Source organism: Nestor notabilis, unplaced genomic scaffold (assembly GCF_000696875.1).
Source record: "Nestor notabilis isolate BGI_N333 unplaced genomic scaffold, ASM69687v1 scaffold10498, whole genome shotgun sequence".
Lineage (NCBI taxonomy): Eukaryota > Metazoa > Chordata > Aves > Psittaciformes > Psittacidae > Nestor > Nestor notabilis.
The window spans coordinates 46,453-69,222 of record NW_009938726.1 but is presented as its reverse complement, the minus strand read 5'-3'; the positions used below and the strand labels follow the sequence as shown (position 1 = coordinate 69,222).

Genomic DNA, 22,770 nt, shown 5'->3' with positions numbered 1-22,770 from the left:
ATGCATTTTATGGTCTTCATTGTAAGATCTAAGGTGAATAAAGAGCTCGAATCGTACCTGCACAAACCAACCATGTTCAGAGCTGTTATTCTCATATTGGTCACAAATAATTATGGGTTTTCTGTACCAGCCTTTTTACATTTTCTGTATTGGGAAAGAGCTCTAGGAGCACTCAAATTTCTTATCACATAGATCACCAAGCAGCGTATCTGTGCAACAAGAATGCCGCTAATGGCTTACCAATACACTCACTCCCTTGCCTCAAGAGATAATCTGAAGTTGCCAGGATGGAGGAACATCGCTGAAGATTTTGAGTTGCCTCTTATTTGTAGAAGGCATAATACGGGCTGGTGAAAGGGGACTCACCTCAGAAGCGTTAAAGCATCCGAAGCCTGGCTTTATTAGTAGGCTCTTTGGGGCTAATAGGCAATCTGTTTCCTCCTTCATGCCAGAAGGAGGAAGAGATTCCCAGCTTCACTTGCCTGTCTACCCTTCCTTCAGGAATATATCCTAGTGGATGCCCTGTGGTTTTCAACCTGCAGTCTCACTGAGGTGGCAACTGCCTTCTCATGGAAAGGAGAAAAGTCAGTTTCTTTTCAAGATAGGTAGCACAATACACTTTATTTTCCTGCATAGCCCTACAGCCTGAAAATACTTTCTTACAGCAGTGTCATACAGCCATTACACAGCAACACAAGAGGTTGCACTAACCTGACAGTCAGCTTTTAATGCTGGATACCCCCTGCCATACTGTGTGCAGGTGGCATCAAGGTGTTTCCCTGCAGCTCAGCCACGTGTCACAGTCTGTTCTGTAACACACTGTTTTTAGACTATCTCTCAGTGAACCAAAAAGATCACTGCTGCATTGAGTATTTCCCCTTCCTTGGGTCTAACTCAGCTTTTCGTTTATCCTTGCTCTCTTTTAGCTGCTCTCTGTCTGCTATCCAGGGAATGAATGTGTGGAGGGGAAGTGCAGACTTTCCTTCTGCATCATTTGCTCTCTGCCTGTCCACTGACCGTCCAAAGGGGCAGGGTCCAGCTACTCCCTGCATCTTGGACTCAGTTTCTTATGCCTTCTTAATCCCTACACTGAACTACTTGATAGATAGGAAGCAGAGAGGAAACAAACTGTGAGAAGAGGAGCAAAAGAAATAATTCCCCAAATTAAACGATTAAAGCTCATTTGGTTTCTCATTTCTGTACCTTTTGCCCAGCTCGCGTCTATAAAAGTATGTAACAGGCCAAATTTAGAACCTCCAGATTGCAATCAAACCCATTCAGCGCAGTGATGTGAAACTCGTGGTGTGAATGAATGAGGCTGAGTTTCTGAGCAAGCACATGGATTTTCAGCATGGTGGGGGAAAGTGTGCAACTGCACCCACTCCATCGCCAGTGAGGTGCCGCAGCGGGGAGCTGGGGGGGGGTGGTGGAGGGGTGAGGTGCTGGGGTTGCTCCAGCTATGGTGAGGGGGTGCTGATGGAGGCAGCGACTGTAACACTGGGTGTGTTTGAGAGTCTCTGTGCTTGGACTGAGCCATAGCTCCTGCCACAGGGAGGGCTGCACTCTTCAGTGTACTCACAGCGTGACCTTACACGCAGTGACAGCAGGTACACAATATAATCAAGTTTTTAAAGAACGAATTCACTTGAGAAAAATTGGAGAGAATTTTGAAGTGAGTTTTATGTGTTACATCCTTCAACCTGTACAGATTACACCTTAAACCAACACCCAAGCCAAGCGGCTTTGTCACAGCACCTATCTTTATTTTAAAATGCCATATTCCCTTAAAGATATATGGAAACATTCTTTGCTTTTTATAATCTTGGGTAAAGTAACCACAAATTATTTTAGAGCACAGTGTTTTCTCTTTGAAATGCTCATGAAATGAGACAGACAACAATCTCAGACACATTTTTCCATGAACAAAAGCGCTGAATGAGCATCCCATGCCCTCAGAGCTAGCTACTGACAACTATGACATTAAGTCAGCAAGAACTGAAGTGAGAGCACCAGCTCATCTTGCACCTACTACCAAATGGTCACCACACTCTGATGAACAGAAATCCCACCTAGCAACTTGGAAGGTGTGACATTCAACTCACCATAAGAAGTACCTTGTATCAACTATTATTCCATTAGGTGATTTAACAATTACAGGCTCATTTTTAACGTGTGCTGTTTTTAACCATATTTCTTTAGATATGCATGAGGATCCAGTACAAAAATGAATCATAGATATGCAAGAAATGTCCTATATAACGATAGATAAGGAAGACCAGAGTCTCACCACTGATGAGTCCTGCTCAGTGATGTATTTATCCCTGGAAACAAATGAGAAGTGGAGAACAAAAAGGCCAATTAACAACTGGTGTACTAATTATAGAACATGAAGCAGCTGTATTCAGTTAAAAACAAATAGCCAAGTAATTACTAGAAGACAGGTCTACAATAGGCTGGTTTCAGAGGTGCAGAGTGAGGCCAGAACTCTTTGTTATGGGGCTGTGGCATTGCCATAGCTGCACCAGATCACTGGAATGAACTGGTCGGTACACACCAAGGTAAAGGTGAGTTTATGCTGGGCTCAAAGGGGACATCAGGGTATTACGTGAGAGAGGAAAATGATAGAGTGAGGACGTGAGCACATGGATTCCCTCCAATAGATCTAGAGGTTCACTTGCCTTTGTCATCAGAGCAGCAGGGAAGAAGGGCTGGGCTGTAGCGCTGTCCACTGCAACTCTTAATCTTTGTGGCACAAGCTTCATCACTCGTGTTAGAGAAGCTGCTGAGAGAATCCTCAGGTTGACTAGGAGACAGGAGTGAGGGAGCTGAGGTGAGGGCTCTAAAGCTACTGGGCATAAACGCACTAGAAAGATATTTGGGACTTACCTTTGGTTTGCCCCACTGGCTGGGCAAAAGCAGTGCCCAGCTAACGAAAAGAGCCTTGCTCCTGATCCCCACAACGTGGTCTTCCCCACTTTCGGCTCTCCTGTCACTGCCCACCAGGACTAAAAAGAGTAGCTGCAGGCAGCCAGATTGCCTGGGCCTAAGGGCAGGTCAGAAAAGAGAAAACACTGGAGACAGGGTCTGAGCATTGAGTCAGCCCACGGAGGGGAAGGAAAAGATCCACAGTGCTGTTTGAGAACAGCTGCAGATCCCCTAGGATTTGTTTTCCAATTAGTAACAAAGCCCATTAAGACACTCTAATAAGAGGGTTTTTCACTTAAGTGAGACTTTCCTAAATTAGGAGCCATCAGTTCTACTTTGATGGTGAATCTGTGAAATTCCACGGATTATACTGGCATAGAGCCCTCCTCCTGCAAAGAAAGGGAAGCATGGTAATATGGTGAGTCACAATCAGAAAAAAAGAGCATGCTTTATTTTCCCCATCAAAACACCTTCTTGTGTTTTTTAGTAATTTTTGGTAGTAGAGTTGGGTTTTGGACTTCAGTTTGCTCTACCAGCAAAGGGAAATTAATCTAGAGGGGAACATTGACAGAAAGTTCTCAAAAGACACTTAGAAGGTAGATGGTACCTTTTCATCAAAAGAACAAAGCAATTGCAAATAATGAAAGCATTTAAAACTAAGAAATCTCTCTTACCCTAAAAAAAATAACTCAGACTCAACAGTAGAGAATGTCACTGAGAAGACAAACTGGATGCTTACACAGATAAAGCATTTGGACATCTTTAATTAACGAAAATAGCTTAAAATTGATTTAGCCCCACATTACAAAGACTAAATCAATCTCTGTTTAGGCAGGGCAGATGACCTCACACATGCCTTCTGTGTCATTCCTGTACTTCAGCTGAGCCTTTTAGAGTTGGCCTCATGCAGGGCATGACTGTGGACAGCAGGAACACCAGCTAACTGCTGCTAATTGGCATCTCATTTTTCACCAGCACTGTCAGGTCTGGCCCATGCAACAGTTCAGTGTGGAGGATGCCCAAGAATTGTTAATGAATGGCCTTTGCAACAGGCCTGAGCATCAGAGACTGAACCTGGACCAGTGGCATCTCTCCGTAAAAAACAGATGCCTTTGTAGACACAACCACTCTGCTTTCCAAGGCAGCAGCTCTCAACATACTCTCGCACCCCTTACACACAAGTGCACATACACACCTCAAAGGTAGCTATTTAGCTGGCGCAAGGACAGTGAAACCTGTATTACGCTTTCTTCTGGAACTTCTTTCTCAAAAAAACATTCTCTGGAATGTTCTGAAAGAGCTGAAGAGGTACACAACAGTCTGCTGCAACATTTATCTACTGGCTAGGTAAGAAAATTTCACACTAAAGGTGATGAAGGATGTTGTTAATGAACCATATCCTACCTCCATCGGGGGAAAGAACTAGAACTTAAGCAGATCACACTTTGAACAGGCTCAGCACTTCAGAATTCAAACAAGAGACTGCTTCCTACAGTGACCATCTGCCCAAGCTTCAAAACACCAAATTATGTACCAGGAATCGCAGCAACACATCAAAGAAGTTGCTTTTGATCTACGCAACAGTCTTAAGAAATATCCTTCACAGAAGTGAGTTCGATGACATCTGAACCCTTGCTGTAGCTAAGTGCTCTTCCTAGGATGTAAACATCACAGCAAGCTGTTGCAGGACAGAAATTAACAGCTTGAGTATACATACAATTTCAGTCTGCAAAGCAGGAAAATCCCCACTCACCATCCTGTCCATCAAATTTGTTATTACTGTAATTACAAACTAAAGGGTTTGAATATGTTTGATATTAGAAAAAAATTCTTCCCTGTGAGGGTGCTGAGGCGCTGGCACAGGGTGCCCAGAGAAGCTGTGGCTGCCCCATCCCTGGCAGTGTTCAAGGCCAGGTTGGACACAGGGGCTTGGAGCAACCTGCTCTAGTGGAAGGTGTCCCTGCCCGTGGCAGGGGCTGGAGCTGGATGAGCCTTAAGGTCCCTTCAACCCCAACCAGTCTGGGGTTCCATGTCTTTTGGTGGCCAGCTAAATCAACTGGTCATTTGATGCTTAACAGGAGTATTATGGTCCTTTGCTTCTTGGTCTTTTCCTCTCATTGGCTCACTTGAAGAATGATGGTCTCAAGTATTGTATCATTATGGCATAGTCAAATTAGCATGAAGTACATACCCCCTATTTTTGTTTCCGCACATGCTTGCACAAATGCAGTATGAATGGTGGCACTAGAGGGAGCTCCTGCAGCATCTCCCACCTCTAAGCCCCCAGTCTGAAATCGAGATTTGCTTCTAAAATTGTGAGGGTTGGTTGATTACATATTTATTAACTTCCATGCACATGTGAGTAACATTTTCAAGCTTTCTTTCGCTGCTACAAACTCTAGAATTACCAGAACCCTTTCTGCTCCTGCCAACAGGTCCTAGTATTGTGTGAGACTTGGTCCATTACCAAAAGGTTTATGAAAAACCCAACCCAAACACTATGGATAGCTTAGTTTTAGAAAAACTGCTTGAAAAGCTGCACTGAAGTTTGAAAAATCTTCCAAATATTCAACTTTTGCCCTTCTTTTAATCAGTAACCCCCCGGCTAAGCATCTGGAATTAAAGTTACTATTTAGACTTTGAATACGTAAGAGACCTTACGGGGATAATATGCTTGTTGGGGAACTCTGGGGAAAAAAAAAAAAGACATGTACAAGATTGATGCTTTTGTTTTATGTTGTCTGCTCTTTGCTGGCAATTACTACAACTAAAGAAAAAGTGGCAGAAGCAGCTTTTTTATTTTTAGACAGACAGACATCCACAGAGATATTTATAAAACCTCCCTAGTGAAGACAAAGGGTACGCTCTCCATTTACTGCCTTGAGAATGGATTGGTTTTCAAAAGGCAAAGGTTAATAATTTCAAAATAAATAGAAGAGAGCCAGGCTTCTGTAGAAACACCATGGTCATTCTTTTGGGGCGCAAAACCATCTCAAATATCATCTACAGAGGACCTAACTGCATCAAACACTGCTACTGTATTTCATTCACAGAACTGCTCAGGACCCCAAGCTGTGGAAGAGGTCCGCCTCCAACAGGTGCCCCACAGAACAGAAACATGGCTTCATTCCTCTTACTGCTAACAGCTAAAGTAGAGCAGGCAAGCCTAATTTATGTAGATGCTAATTACACTATATATATTTACTGTATAGTTCTTTAATAAAAGGAGTACTCTGTTCTCTTAAAAAATTAAAGGCTAATTTACAAGTGACAGTAAAACTATTGCCCAGTGCTTGAGGTTTGAATAGTTCTAGACCAGTGTGCTCCCCCTCCCCAAATAGGTATACCACAAAACCATAAAATAATTCTTTCCCTTTTTGCTGGTCTGAAAATGCTTACCCAAAATGTCATGTCATGAGGAAAAACTAATGTTTTGCTCCCTTCTCCAACAAGGCCACTTAGTCCTTCTTCTGTCACTAGGAAAGACAAGTATCTGTATCAACTATCACTTTTACTCCATATTTAACTAACAACCAACTTGACTTCTTTCACTCCCCCTTGTTCACAGTAGCTATATTCTCAAAAGCTTACCAGATTTCCATCCTCTGTTGCACTGACCTCCTCAGTTTTCTGCAACGTTCTGGTGTTCCAAGACCTCCACTCTTCTCAGCACACTCTGCCTCCAAAACCTTCTCCCCAAGTTGTTTCCTCCTTTCCTAAACTCACTTCACTGGATCATTTTCAAAGTTTCAATACTTTGCTCTTCCTCAGTAATTTCCTACCTTCTCCTTTAAAAAAACCCCAAACTAACAACCAGCCACCCTATCCATCTCCTCACACTTTTTCTCTCATTATTCTTCCCTTGCCCAAGTATCCTAACTGTTACTGCCAGCTGAGTTCCATATAATTGCTATTTAATTATTAATCCATGTAATTCCATATAATTGCCATTTCTCTCCCCTCACGAATCTCACCATCTCCTCCAATAGCTTTAGTTTTCCCATCTCCATCTGTTTCTATGATTTATATCCCTTCCCTGAGCCCTTTCAGCCTGCCTGCATTGTGAATCAGGGTATCAGAATGTAGTGGTAATGTTCTTTTTCATTTAGTGTGGGGAATTCTTTTTGTTGATGTAAGCAAAGTTTGTGAAGATTGTGTGATGAATGCATGTTTTACTGAAAGCAGGGTAATGAAGCCTCCTGTACCCTCATAACCTGACTTAGAATTCTTCCCAGCATTCTGCAATTCCCAACAGAGCCCCCCAGCATCTGCCACCCTTGGCAAGAACAGCCATTAAGCAAAGCTGCTCTTTTCCCTACTCCTCTTTCTTTCCTTCACTTCCTCTTCCCAAATACCATCCAAAAACATATGGAGGAAGGGTAGAGCCCTTACACAGACTGAACTGCTTTCCTTTCCAAATAAATACTCATAGGAAGCAATGCACAGGCATTTTCAAACTCATGTTCCCTTGCACTAAATTTTCTCTACACTAAATCCAATGAAAATTAAGATATATCTACTGTTGTTGCCAAGAATGCATACTCACGGTTCTGTTAGTGAAACACATCTATTTCACCAGCACTACAGATTCACACATACAGCATATAAAGTGGCACTATAATAAGTCTGATGGAAAGACTATTTTGTGTATGTAGGTGTGGGTTGTCCATGGAGACGCAAGAACCAAGAGCCATGGGGTCGCAAAGTCACAAAGAATCCCAGTGCTCACTGTAAGAAATAATTGTATTTGTCACTTCACAAACATTATAAGAAAAAAATGCACATGAAGGCAGCAATGGGGTTATAGTTACAAGGTGATAAATCAATGGTTGTACAAAGAAAGAACACAAAACTACTTAAAACAACCAAGTCTTTTAATTAGAAAGCAACAAACATGCAAATGGCAGGTATAGAAATTTATCTGAACCAACTTTATTACTATAATGAAAGTTACTTTAAAACATTGATCCAAGCTCCCACATCTGCAGGTTAAGGAAAATATTGCACTTTGCATCTTCTAGCACCCCTCATACATGGCAAAACATTTTAAAAACATTTTTGCTTATTTTAACTTGCACACTCTCCCAAAGTCATGCACACAGTCATTCAAAAACAAAAGGTTAGGTTATCCAAAAGCAATACCTCAGAATTGCACTAAAGCTCTGTAAGGAAAAATATAATTAATGTCTTATACAAATTCCATTAACGTCTAGGTGCTTGCACACAACTGCCAGTTACTCTTCATCTTCATTTTCATTCTCCTGACCAGATCCTTCTGATCTGTCGCCTTCCAATCGGTCTGTAAGACACAGAGATTTAGTAAAGAGAACTTCCAAAGTTTTCATTTCTTGGTAAATATTTATAACATGCTGTCTCCCTGGGCTATTACACGTTGGACAGTGACCGCAGGTTATACGGGAGAAGAAAGACCATATGGACTGGCAGCAGAGATTGGTTAGAAATGTTACCACAAGAAAGGAGAACAGGAGAAAAGCCCTAACGGATTTCCAGGCATAGTGTACAAAAGGAAAAACCTTGTAGCTGCTGAACGGCTGTCAGCACAGGGAAGGTGAATGCAAGCACAACATTAAAAAGAGATAGTGAATACAAGGGATTGAAACACTGCCCTGGGGAACTGAAACTAGAACAGCTGCGGTTAGAAACTTGTATACTCCAGAAAACTGGGGAATTGCTTTCTGTCACTGTACGCATCAGAAAAAGTACCTGTTGACATAAATGTTTACAGAAAGGCCAATACAGAAGTGTGCGAGGGAACATGACTGGCTCAAGATCACTCAAACAACATCCACCATCAAGTTAAGAAATACTTCACCCAGCAATAACACAGATTTTAGCTGAGGTTGTTTTAACTCAAGTGTTGGGCAGTTCTTTGAGTATTTTACTTCATAGAACTCAAAACTAAGAAAAAACCCAAACTTATATATTGAGTTACAGCAGTGGCAAGGCACAGCACTGGGCTGGATACAGTGTCATCTTCCTGGCTCTCTTGTTCTCACAGACCACCAAGAAGTGAAAGCAGAGCAGCAGCTGCTGCCAGGAAGAGCTTCCTTCCTGCTTCATCACTATAAGCCCACTGCCCTGCTAAGCCAGTGCCAGGGTCCTCATATTTAGTATCTACAGTCACTTTCACCTTCATCTACAGCTCTGTTACGTTTCCACCCCACATGTCATACGAGCCTCCCAAAACTTCATCTCCTGGCTTCCTACCCAGTATGATGTCTCTCCATTCTCCTACTCCTTCAATATCGAGCCACTGCAATTAACTGTCAGCATTAACATCCACGAACATCAGTTCCCTACAATGACTTTCCACACAAATCCCTCATATCACCAGTTTCAGCCCTGGGGAACTGCCCCTTCACTGAAGGGACATCCTAGTACCAGCTGCCCCAGAACAGCTGCCAGCAGCCTCATTAATATCTCCCACAGTCTTGTATCTTCATCCCCTCCTTCATCCCTAGACAATTCCAAGTCCACAATGACAGCCAGTTTATCTTGCAGCTCATTCCAGTCATCCCCAATAGCTTTCCAGTCACACAGTATTCACTGTAAGGACCATTCTTCAGTAAAGGGAGTATTTTTCAACATTACGCATTACAAATAAGCTATTTCAGGTATGGTAACATCTAAAAATATATTTTGTTCTTTTCTTGCTCTTTGTTTTAACGTAAAAAAGAACAGCTGCAAAAATGTTGCAAGTCTCACAGTAAAGAAGCAATTCCTAAGTACTTCCATTAAAAGACCCTTGAATCTTCTCACCAACCCCAAGTACAGCCCCAGACAGCTGAAGATCTTGATGGTTCCCCAGTCCATCTGCTATTTCCTAGACTAGTGTGGTAGACAAGCTCTTCAGAAGCCTCTCACCTGCTCTTATATGATTCAATGAAGCCAACATTCGTAACATAAAAGAGGCTGGAACAGTAATAGTGTTTCTGGTCTCTTCCAGCATTAATTCATTACGTGTTATAACCTGGAGGCAGAGAAGGGATACAAACAGCATCAACAATAAACACAGAACTGTACTGCAATGATATAGGTTTGTAGATAAAAAGTTCCTATGCAAAAGGCATTTACAGAGTCGAAAAGTACAATAAGGGAACAATACTTTAATAACTATTCCTAAAATGCAGTTACACCAATTGTCTGTGGTAAGAAAAGTCAGAGAGTGGACTGCCTACAGATATCTACCTGTCTATCTAAAGAATATTCTAGTAAGATCCTCATTCCGTTGTCCACATGCATGGAAGATATTAAGATGAGCAACTGAGAAAAACTCCTGGAAATGAGATCTTGCAAGAAACGAAGAGGAGCGATGAGAGAAAAAGCTGTTTCAGGTGGCAACTGCCATACAGAACAGAGTTCTAGCATCAGCTCTGGCCAAGAATGTGGGAAGGAAAAGAGACGAGGTGACCCTAAATTCCTACCTTCATGCTGCTTGGAGCTTCTGGAGAAAATCCACAGAACACAAGCAATTTCTTTATTCCAGTTCAGGAAGATTCTTCAGCTCCGTAATTCTTTCTAAACAGTTCTACCACCTGCCTCTAAATGACTTGAATGAAAGAGACAGCTCCTTCTGCCTTAGTTTCAAGGAAAAAAAAATCCACTATCCAGTACTTTCGGCTCTTTTGTCTCTTTTCTTCCATCCTTCTGGTACTTCCTTGCCATCCTTCTTGCTTTCTCATTAAGTTCGATTCCCACACTTCAGCTTGCCTCTCACCTTTAAGACTACGTTCCTTTGCTATCACTAAGTATAAAATTTCTTTAGGTGGAGACAAGTTCTGATTATTATTCAGTCCTTCCTCCCAGATCAGTTGCTGTAAGGCAGGAAAATAATGCATTTCTTCTCCTCCCTGAGACTCTTTCTCAGGCCTGTTCCTTTTGTGAGGAACATGTTCTTGCAAATGTCCGCAGCAGCCTGCTCCTGGCCAAATCAAAGTACCTCTTTTCTGCCATTCTCCTCTGCTTACCAGGCATTTTGCACAGCTGATCACTCCCTAAAAGGAGCAAACTGAGAAGACAGCAGGCTGCCATCTCTTCCTCTTTCACCTCCTAATTCTCCAGTGCACTGACAGCCTGCTTCTGATGCTTTTTCTCTATTAAGAGATTTGTTCCTATCCCCACTGTCTTTTCCTATTCACTAAAGTCATGGCCTCTCTCAGTTTTAAGTACCATTGTGCATCTATACTGAACTTCCTCCAAGCACAATGCTTTCTCCCTAAACCTTTGCTCCTATGAAAAATTCAGTTTAAGAATTGGATACTTCCTCTATCCAAATGTAACATGGTGAAAACTATTTTATTTCTATGAATCTCTCTTGTCCTTTACATAGGTATTTCAATACAGGGATTAAATTGAAAAACAAAACCATGTAAAATTACAAACCACACTGTGGCCAAACCTTCTGAAAGTTCTAAGTCTTTTAACTAAAGAAAAAAACCCTAAACCTCTAAATAATTTGTTCTTATTGAAAATTACGTTTCACAAGGATCAGTAAAACAATTGCTTTAAGCACACATTTATGTTTAGCAGTATTTCTAACTCCAAAAGGCTCCAAAACATGTCAGAGATTAAAACTATCATACAATATACAAAGAAGTATCGCTGCTTCATTCGGTGTTACTACTATTAAAATAATGGGGAAGGTTCAAAACTCACAAATGGGGGGGGGGGCACCAGGAGGATGGGTTGTTGGTGGCTAAGGGTTGTGGGTTTCTGTTTGTTTTAAATATATATAGCACTAATACAGAGAAATAATAATTTAAAAAACCCAGTCTACTATATAGCCTGCTGTCCAAGAGATTGCACAAATAAACACCCCAACCAAACAGCCCCACAGCCAAATTTGCCCCAATATATAACTTACAGAAAAGCATCTAACATTAAATAAATTACATTATGTAAATCACTAAAATATGATTATTCAGCAGTCAACTATAAGTTCACAACTATATGTTCAACTGTAAGTTGCTTTATACACTGTTACTGCTTAGAGAGTATGAAAATAATGCTACATAACTTTACATATGGACTTTTCTAATTGATTCGGCTTGCAACTTGCAATGTTTGCTTTATTCAATGAAGTTCCCAAGTTGCAACCTTAACCATAACCCCCTTTTATGCCACAGAATATCAACTGGAATTGATTTTTGCACTCCCTGTTCTTCTGTATACCATTGTATTTCCTTCAGATAATTTATTTGTTTAAAGACAGGCACTGCCTTAACATCTCAATTCCTGCCAGTTTTCTTCTCTATCTGACTGTTCATACTTTTTCCAACTTCTTTCACATACATAATACCAGATCATATCATATAATTTCTAGGAGAGTTAACGAAATACTGCCAATGATAGGAAAGTTAGCTACTCTAAAGAGCAGCTTTTTATTTGTAGCTTATTTGTTGAACATTAAAAACTTTGTTAATTCAATGTCAGTAATTTGCACCAAAGGCTTTTAAAGAACTGGAAGATTCAACATTACTCTGAAAAAGGAGGAAAGGTTCTTACCTCATCTGCAAGTTTCCTGTTAAAAATCTTGGATTCTTCCAGTGGTGACCAAATTTTTATATCATAATCAATACCCGAAGAAGCCAGAACTAGAAGTAAGTAATAGTAATTTTAAATTAAATGTGTGATGCCTTTACCAGTATCTTCTGCACTTAACTGGAGTTGAAGAAAACTACCTTATTTGAAGCATTTACTTGCAAATGTCATTTCCCATGTTGAACATACAGCTACATAATTACTAAGTCTTCATTTAAGATCTGAACCATAGGTTATACACTGTACCTTTTTTAATATGTATAATATTATTTAATATGAAAACACAAACATCAAGAGCCTCCTTTTCTAAATAAAAAGTGCACCGGAATATACGTAAGATAAGAGCAGAAAGTAAGAACAAGCCTTCCTGCCACTAATATAATTCTGCTGACAGTCTGATAAGTATATGCATTAATAACAAAGCCTTAGGATTTGCAGACCCAGAAGCAAAGATAGAAGCAAGAAAATTTCAAATGTATTTTGATATTTGATAATTTCACTGTATGTTATGTAAATTTATTTTATATTCAAATATAAAGAAGCAACGGATGCTCTTATAAACACTTGTTAAAATATGGAAAAAAAGAAGTTGCAGAATATTCTCTAGATCATGACACAGAACAACTACAAAAAAAAATTCCATAGGAAGCTCTCAGTAACTGGAAAACTGTACAAGATTAACTGTCCTACAAGAAAGATGACCTCTTTGTTACGTTTTCAGTATGTGACAGGGAGACAGCTGCACTCCATCGAGAAATCAGTAAAGCTACAGGGCATTTGAAATGTACTTCCAAAAGGAGTCCTGAACCTAGGACAAGTGTCCAACCTAGTCACACACTCTGAACATGTAGAGGAACACAGTTTCAATTAAGCATTTAAAAGTTCACAGCTTATGCAATGCAGGGCAGTATTCCATACACTGTATTTCCACAAATTGTCCGAAAACCCCCCATCCTTTTCTGGTATTATTATAACAACTTTATTTGTTTATTTATTTATGTCTGACTGTTACTCTACAGCTATGTGAGCTACAAAAAAAGAAATAACACATTTAATGGATTGAGGGAAGAGATGGAGATTCTTCTTATTACATCTTAACTTCCTTTAAATACTATGTCAGTAACATTTTCATTCCAAGACACTACTGAGTAAGGGCCAAAGGTCATTAGTAAAAGACAAAATTGGAAGCAATATTATCTAATTTATGTTGGGAAAAAAGAACAATAGCTCATTAATCATTATAATGCTCTACTGACCAAAGAATTTAAACTGAGATATTAAAATGCTTTACTACTGGTAAGCTGAACATGAAATGACAATCTTACTTGGGTCAAACGGATGAGGCTGAAGACAGTTCACCACATGATTATCAGCTTCCAGCAGCATGAGATGTTCAGCAGTATGTCGATCCCATATGAAAATATGGCCACAGTCTGAACCACTCATGACAAAGTTAGATCCCCAAAAATTGGCTTCTTTTATCTGCAGTAAACATGAAAATTATAAGGCTAGCTAGTGGAAAGCACAACAAAGAGTAGACTCCCATTTCTGCAGTAACACTGCCTCTGAAGTAAGAGCTCTACATTTGCAAAAACAACATTTAAGAAAATTTAAAGGATACAGTTAATAAAGAATGATCCAAAAAATAATCCAGAAGGTTATAGATCTCCACAGCAAAGTGGCTGCTAATAATAAATAGGAAGTGTTGGGGCAGACCGAACAGTCTGGAAATAAATGACAGCAGATTTGTCACTTTCCAAAGTGACAGAAATGACACTGGAGACAGAGGTGTGTGAAACAGCTTTTGGGAAGAGCTGGGTAAATTAACATGTGTGACAGGTTAACCCCCGGCGGGCATTTTCCATTTAGGGCAGATGAGGAGATGAGACAGAGGTTTATGATTTGATGGGGGCTGGGAATTCACTGGGTCTGACAGTTAAAAAGGGGTTATGAAATCAATAATCAATCGCGTAAGAACTTAGACTTCTTAGTGCAAGGCCTAAACTAAAGTTATAATCCACTGAACAAGGAAAGCAGCTGGATAGAAGCGACCTTTCAGCTTCACTTAGTACAGTAATTGTAGATGAAAGTAGAAGCATCTCTCCCTATAAGTGGAACAAACAATATCATCATTTTCTTGATGCAGCAATGATGCATTTTATTCTATATGGTTGTTCCTACCATTACTTCATTGAGGTATCCAAGCACCTTTGCAAAACGTTTGAAGTGGTATGGCTAACGTTTGTCACTTATCAGCAATGTTCCCATGCTATCAGCAAACAGTACATGTAATACATGGCCAGCATGGACTTTTTTAATGCACATGTTGCTGTGTATAAATTTAGAGAGCGAGGTAAAGCCTATCTCGCATAGGCAGTGAGTTGTTGGAGGGCCTACAGTTCACAATGAATGACATCTTAGGCCAGTTTATGGAATTTTACTAGCATCACACAAATTATACCAGTTTTTAAATCGCTCATCAGAAATTATAATTGGTTTATCTTTGGTTTTGGCCTACAGCTAACTCCTCTAACTGTTATTTATCATAGGGTAGTTTGACTCTGGATTATAACCAACTATAATTAAAACATTCAAGGAAGACTTCTCTGATTGGAGAACTGTACACTTGAACATCTGTATATTGTACATTTGAAGGAAGAAATTCTATACCTCTGAAAATAACATGGTAATATTTTTATTAAAAAGATGCACAAATTACTTAAGACTTTTTCAGAAACTGGAAAAGATGAGAGGAATATCACAAACATGGCATTGCAATTTGGCACATCTGTGAGTGAACACAACTGGGCCACTGACTGAAGGGTATTGAAGAAAGTTCCATGGTTCTTGAGAAGGCTTCCAGAAAACCAGTCACCTCAGACCACAGCTGTATAGTTTGTCAGTGAAGTAACACAGACAACCTGCAGTTGGGCTTTTCCCTTCTGGCAGCTTCTCCAGGAAGCTGACAGCACTAAGGGAGGCTGATGGAAGGCCTCCCTTGGTGCAGGGGGACCGTCTTGGCACAGACGGCAAAGGCTTCCTGTCACATTCTGCCTTTCTTCCCCTGCCACCAACGCAAGCCTTCTCTTCACCCAATGAAGAGAGGAACAACATCATCTGTGTAAAAGGAAAAGAGGGGGGTTTAGGGAACAGTCTGCTCATGCTTTAGGCAAATAGACTAAATAAAGATTTATTACATCATCTATTTCCCTTATGTGAAATGCTGTAATTCAGTAGGTATTTAAACCTACTCTCTTAAGTGTCATAAATATTCATAGTCTCGTCTGGATATGCATCTGCTAGCAACGCTGTGAACATTTCTCTACTGAAGTGACCATCCCTCCCCTCAAAATGGCTAGACTGTCTTGCCCCTGATTGTGAGAATAGAAGAAAATAGCAGACATTGTCACTGACAAGATAGCTAGCTTGACATGTACTCTACTTGAAAAAGTCTTTGGGAGAAAAGCATATCAATAAACCTGAAACTTTTTCTTTTCTTTGTTTCCATCCTTCTCCCCAAAACATGGTATTATCATGGGATTATGAGAATAACGTATTATTTCATAATCATTTACACATGTTACTTATATTTTTGTATGGATTTATATATTATTTCTATTAAAACATACTATTTTAATTTCTTAGATGTTATTTATTTATAAATAATTTACTTGTGTAGTAAATGCTGCACTATTTATTGTGTGTTTACTAATTCAGTGTGAAAACCCAGGCTCCTTGAGCATTTCACAGATCTGCATGAGTTTTGGAACTGAATGTGGCTGAAGCAGTGTGTCCTATGAAACAGAGCAGCATTACAAAAACAATGATGGTATAAAAGACACAGAAATGGCAGGCCAGAAAAAGTGGCTGTAGTATTAGCTAGCTATCTCCTTAAAATACAATGTTGATATTATTCTACACCCATTACATTCAAGATACCCTTCTGATTACAGCCTGAAATAATGTGGCTAATACAATTTCTGAGCCAAAAAAGTATTGAGTATTTATTTCAAGAAGCAACTATTAAGTTGGTTAAACGTAATCTTTCCATGCCAAGATCTATCTTGCCCTCCCTTCTTAGAAAGATGTAACCCAAACAATTGGTCTGAGCGAAGAAGAATGGGTGACTTCCTTCACTAACAATTAGAATCTTCTTCAGAAATAATTTCTATTTTTACTCAGAGTAGGACATAAAAATAACCATTGTTAAGCTGTTTAAAAGAGGAACAGACTAAACAGCAGTATCCTCCTCCATTGCTGTCCTATATCAGCTACAGGGTGAGAGGCTAGATGAGGTGGCAGAGGGAGGAGGCACATTGCTTCAAGAACCGTCAAAACAGTCCAAAATGCGAGCTGAAAGCTCCACAGAAGTCTGATATTTGTGCTGGAGAGTCTGGAAGTTGAAAATGTAATCCAACACACAAGATTACACTTCAAACAGTTACCAGTACCTCTCACGATCTCTTTAAATTGGCATAAACTGGGCAAGAGAGATACCTATGTAAACAGAAGTTTCCTATGCAGCAGCTTTCACAGTTCACACAGACGTACAACGTTTGAAGTTTAGCATAAAGCAACTTCCTAATCTTTGGTATTTAAGAAATCTCTGGCATAAGGGAGAGAATTGAGTTTGAGACCATTTACACAGAACTCTACTAGGGAATTATTTCCTAAGTAACACTGCATAATACAGCTCTAAAGAGGACAGTGCCTGCATCCTTATCTTTCTTTCTGCACAGTTTTCTCAGCACATGCACTGAAGAAAAGGACAGAGACATTGTCTTGCTCTGTGCTTTGCCCCAGCTATTCTTGATTTAAAAATCGTCACGAGAAAGAATCATATTATTAAGCAGAACCCTTACTGCTGTTAAAATATGTACTTGATCTCCAGCATGAGTATGCCCAGTTTTAAATTTCAGGCTTGCTAGATTTTTGTCTACAGGAAATACATACCAGTGATTTCAGTCAGTGCAATAAAGTCATCCTGATGTCTAAAAATAAGCCACAGAAACTGCATTCCTGATTCTGTAGTGAAAGATGTATTTCCAATACACTCATCTTTTGGCAGCTTTGTCTCACAGCTCCTCTTGCTGTATATTTTTCATTATCCCGTTAGAAGTACATCTAAAATATCTCTAATGATAAATAACTTTATATTTCAGTTCTCATTTACAACTTCTTCCTGCTTCCTTTGTATTCTCTTACGTAACTACTGATTTTACATTTCTAATATTCATAAAACCAAATTTTAGCACCACGTAAATAAACAGATTTGAAATTATATTTTAAAAATTTTGTTTTCAAACTCATAAACACACTCACTTCTACTATACCCATACACCCTTATCCCATTCATCTGTTACACAAAGATGCTCTGTTGAAGAAAAGTTTCTTCAGAGTCTACATTTTAAACAGAGGATTTGAGGTGAGCGGGACACCAGCCCACATCCCAAAGAAACCAAACAACAAAATCCGTGACATAATCTGTGTGACAACACATACGAAGATGCAGGCTGAATTAAGACGACTTAGGCAAGCTTAGTCTTAGTATCTCTTAACTACAAATTGCTTCATGCTATGACTTCTAAACTAACGTGGTTTTGAGCAATTAAAATTAATTTCTGAAATACAGTGCAAAACTCAGTCATTATTCTAAGTCTGTTGCTTATGTAGACTGTAATGGGCATTTATTGAAGCATTCTCCTCAGTGTCATCAAAGCCATTCGTGCAAACTCTAGAAAACGGCTTTTGGAGGTAGAGGGACTACTCCTTAGATCATCTGCAAAATAATACACCTGCTGCTTCTACAAAATACCATCTAGTACTCAGAACTTCACATCTTCAAAATATGGTAAAAAGCAAAAAAAGAAATGGCAAGGAAAACAGCATTTGTTTCTCATGCACCACAGCTTTACAAACACAGTAACTGCATTCTCCTTAAAATACAGTATTTTGTATGAGAAAGACAGTATCTAGTAGTTAGACTATGATTTAGTAACTAGCACTATTTCCTTTTTTTATAATTCAGAGATGTCAAGGCTCTTGAAAACTATGATTTAATCCTCATTTTGCCTTCCAAGCTGTTCAAAATTATTATTTAATCTTTAATGTTAAAGAGCTTGTAAAGCAAAGTGAGGATTAAATCCTAATTTTGAAGGCAGGCACATTTTATACCACTGAAGATGACAGACAAAATGAAAAAGAAGTTAAGAAAAATACCCAAGTTTTCAAAGGAAGTTAAGGGGAGAGAGTTTTAAACCCAAGAAAACTTTAATGCCTAGCATGGTGACACATGAGTGACACTAATTTTAGTTTTCATTTAGAGCAAGTTGTGTGGCTTCCAACTGAATATAAAAGAAGAAAAGTGCTTGTGATATATTATAGTATCCTTTTTGGCAAGCATGTGGCAGCTACACTGATTGAGACCATAAAATCTCCAGGGTTCCCAAAACAGACAAAGAGTTTGTACCATTGTTCGGGAGTTCCGATGACCTTTATAAACCATCTTTATTAAAGGACGTCTAATATTCAACGTTTCCAGTTCTTCCATTTCTTTTCTTTCTTTCCTCCTCCTGAAGAGCTCCTGAATGCGGGCAACAGCAGATCGTCTAAAAATTGCAAACAGAGAACGCTATTGAGAGTCCATCTCTAAATACTAAAATGGGCCATCAAGAAAGACTTTAAAACAATAATTAGGCACTCAAACACACTATCCATAAGTTTGGAACAGACATCAACATTATCCCAAATGTAAAATTACAGACTAACTTTTTCCATCCTGGCTTAGAACAAGAATAGCATGCAAGACAGGGGTATGCCAAGTGATGCCAGATTTTATTCCCCCTCTGAAGAACAAACTTCAGCTATTGGCAAAATTCACATGCTATTTTATTCTTCAGTGCTGGAGGTAGCCTCCAACCATAATGTGGTAGCAAAATTCTGAAGTGAAAAATGTATGCCAAAACAGAAGTTTTATAAGTTTAAAGTTATTAAGGATCTAGTGCACCTTCCAGCGTGATGTGGGTTTTCCTCACAATTTTGTTAAATGTGTTTCTGTTCACTATTTCTATATGCCAAGACTCAAGATTTAGACAGCTTTGAAAGAGTTCTACTAAGGCAAGAGTTGATTTGAGATCGATTATGGTAGCAACTATCCTATACATTAGCAGTGAGGGATACAGCTGAAGCTTTCCCAGCATAACGAATTAAAAATAGCTAAATTGTCTATTTAGTTTTGTGAATGTTTAATCCCAGGAATCTACTTTTTGAATTATCTGTGAAAAGACCTTGGTGCCAAATTTTTCCTGTTTAGCTCTTAAGTTTGCAGATCCCCCTAATTCCAGCTATAACCAAACCGTCACATCCCAGCACCTGCACCTAACTCTTTTTCTTCTTCTATTCCATGTCAGGGTTGCATAGAGATCCTGAACACAGTCCAAGGGGAATGTCACTCCCAAGAAGGAGCAGGTACAGGTTTTAGCAGGATGCAAGGAGACAAACTATTACAGGAATTTCTATGATCCTGAAAAGTAAACCGAGCCAGAACTGAATAGATTTGCAACCTCAGTACACTGCTACCAGAAAGCTAGTAAACTGAATTTGTCCACAAGTAATGTGGTATGGTGTTTCAGCCACTGATCCTGGGAACTCTTGCAATTAAGTCCTCTTTTCCAGAAAAAAACCCCACCAGATCCATGTCATAACTAATTCTCTCAGCCAGTGGTCTGCTTAGATTTTCATTTCATTTTTGTCATAGGAGAAAGTTGGACCAAAAAAATTAAGGCGAAGTGTTATCCTACAGCTAGGCAGAGAAGGAAAATAAATGCAAATAATGAGTCATTAATATAGATTTTAAAAAAAACCCCAAAAACCAAAAAACAAAACAAACCACAAACTGTCATACTGATCATCTAATTAATTATACTAGATCACCTAATACAGGTAAGCTTTTAAAAGATATTTTAATACTTATTTTTATAGAAACTAGAAAAGATTTGTAAGCCCTAGCTAATAGATCCACTTAACTGTGGACTATTTATTATAATACATAATAAAAAATAGACTACTGCTACTTCCTTTGTGAGAGTTTTCTATCCCCTCAAAATCTCATACCTATGCAATCTTCTAGTTCCTCCTTCTTATGCTACACTAAGTATACTGTATTTATTAGTTAGCCCTAATAATATATGGAGTGTCAAATTTAACAGATTTAAGAAGACGATTCTTCACAAAGTCTTTATACAATGGAGGGGATAAAAAAACCGAAGTCCATATTCTTTGTCTACTGTGCTTTAAAGATCACATAATTATTCTCCTCACCAGTTTACTTCTATGTGAAGGAAAAAGAAAGGTGGCATGTGTATGACTGACTACATAACACACAAACTTTAAACAATTATTTGTACACTTTGCATTCGCTTTTAGAAAAGATGGGTTTGTGTAAGAAAGTAAAAGCAAGAAACATGAGATACCAACTACTCTGCTACCAACCCCATCAGTGATCACACAGCTTTGGGAACAACACATACAGCTCTTCAGTACAGTAAGATCCTTTGACCCTTTTGGTTTCAGCAGCATGCCTGCTAACCTTACACTTATCACTTACTATGATTGCTATTTGTATTTTCAGTGTATTTTTCCACATTAATTAAATAATAAAATACGTGCAGTGAAAAAGCGAAGGAGTTAAACAACATTAGGATTGACAAAGCAGTAGACTTGTCTAGCTCTTTCACAAGAGTTACTTGCTAGATAGCAGTCTTGGGATCCGAAGATGGCATTAAAGTAACTAATTGGTAACCTAATGTAGTTTCTGGCATAATTTTTCATCTAAGCATCTCTAGTAAAATTAATCTCCTCCTCTAAATTCCCCGAGGCTTGAATACAGACATTCAAAAAACCCTCAAGACTATTCAGCAGTGAGAATCACGCATTTTTAAATAAAAGCAGAAGCACAAAGCAACTTCTGGTAAAAAGTATTTACTGAGTAAACTCAGCTGTGAATTTAAAATCCTGATTTTGGGTCTTATTTTAAAAGGTATGAATAGATTGATATTTAATTATCTTGTAAAGTAAATGATTATCTTCAACAGGAGAACACAGCCCAGCACATGTATAACTGTGGTATATTATCATATAACTGTGAAACTGTTATCAGGCACTCTAGTAACATCCTGCTAAAGGCAAGAACCTGGCAGAGGCAAGTCTTCTCCAGAAAATACAAATACATTACAGGAAAAAGGATTCTCTCTGAGAAGTACAACTTTTCCATAACTACAGATTTTCTATACTTTTAAGTCAAAAAAAAAACCCCAAAACCAAACAGGTAAGAAATCCAACATATTTGGGTTTGTGGCTTTTTAATTTTCATTCGTTTTTATGACAAGCAATTGCTGTCTCTGCCAACATCAGCTTAGACAATAGACTTATCACTTGGAGCATCAGCAGATACTGAAGCACACTAGGCAGTCTGTACTGTTCTGAAGTTCAGCCTAAGCTAAGCCTGACTGTGAGCTGCTGCTTCCCTTCCAAATTGCGTACTCTTCCAAGCACGGAATGCCAAAGAATGAAATCTATGCACATTGCATCAGCACTCCTCAGGCAACTCCATCAATTGACATAACTGGATTATGTATTCATACTCAGGCATCAGATAATGAAGATGCCTGGGAAATGCTTAAATTAAGTCTTAGATGAATGGAATAAGGATTTACAAGTGAAACCATTATCTTCTTTCAACTAAACATAGGTTGAAAACCCCACAAAAAAAAAAACAACCCCACAAAATCCCTGTGATGCATGCTGATCCACAGCTATGTATTATAGAGAGAAATGGAAAAGATGTAAACATGTAAGGTAAGCCTTAAAAAAAATAGTCACATAAGGCATTTTCTGTATGTTTAGAAATTCTGAAGTGTAATAAGGATTAAAAAAAAACAACCAACAAACCAAAACCCAACAAACTAAAACTAACTACAATGCAATTTGCACAATTAAATAACTAGTTTCTTAAAGCACGGTATGTCACATTGCTCTTTAAAAACAAATTTCTGAGAGAGAGCACGCTGCAGGCCTCAGTTCCGAAGCTATGTTACCCAGAATTTCTGGCTAACTAGCCCAGCATGTTTTAAAACAACTATGATCATCTACTAGTTAGAAGAAAGAAGTCAAATTTACTGGTAAGGTTTTCAATAGAAGGAAAACCGAACAGTTATCCATCAACTGAATTTGTAAATAATCTACAGGAATTTGGCTACAAACTTTGTTCCACCAAAGGTCCAGATG

General features: G+C 39.0%; 1 protein-coding gene across 1 annotated transcript in view; it reads right to left on the bottom strand.

Annotated features, from left to right (window-relative positions):
• Nucleotides 1-7,778: 7,778 nt before the first annotated feature.
• The window catches only part of DCAF6 (DDB1 and CUL4 associated factor 6), a 49,587-nt gene continuing 34,595 nt past the window's right edge, over nt 7,779-22,770 (bottom strand). The window contains exons 11-15 of the mRNA XM_010019484.1: nt 18,956-19,094; nt 13,812-13,968; nt 12,451-12,539; nt 9,811-9,916; nt 7,779-8,224 (exon numbers count right to left, since the gene is read on the bottom strand). Of these exons, the coding sequence (XP_010017786.1) occupies nt 8,160-8,224; nt 9,811-9,916; nt 12,451-12,539; nt 13,812-13,968; nt 18,956-19,094 (556 nt within the window). The 3' untranslated portion in view covers nt 7,779-8,159. The remainder of the gene's footprint in view (nt 8,225-9,810; nt 9,917-12,450; nt 12,540-13,811; nt 13,969-18,955; nt 19,095-22,770) is intronic.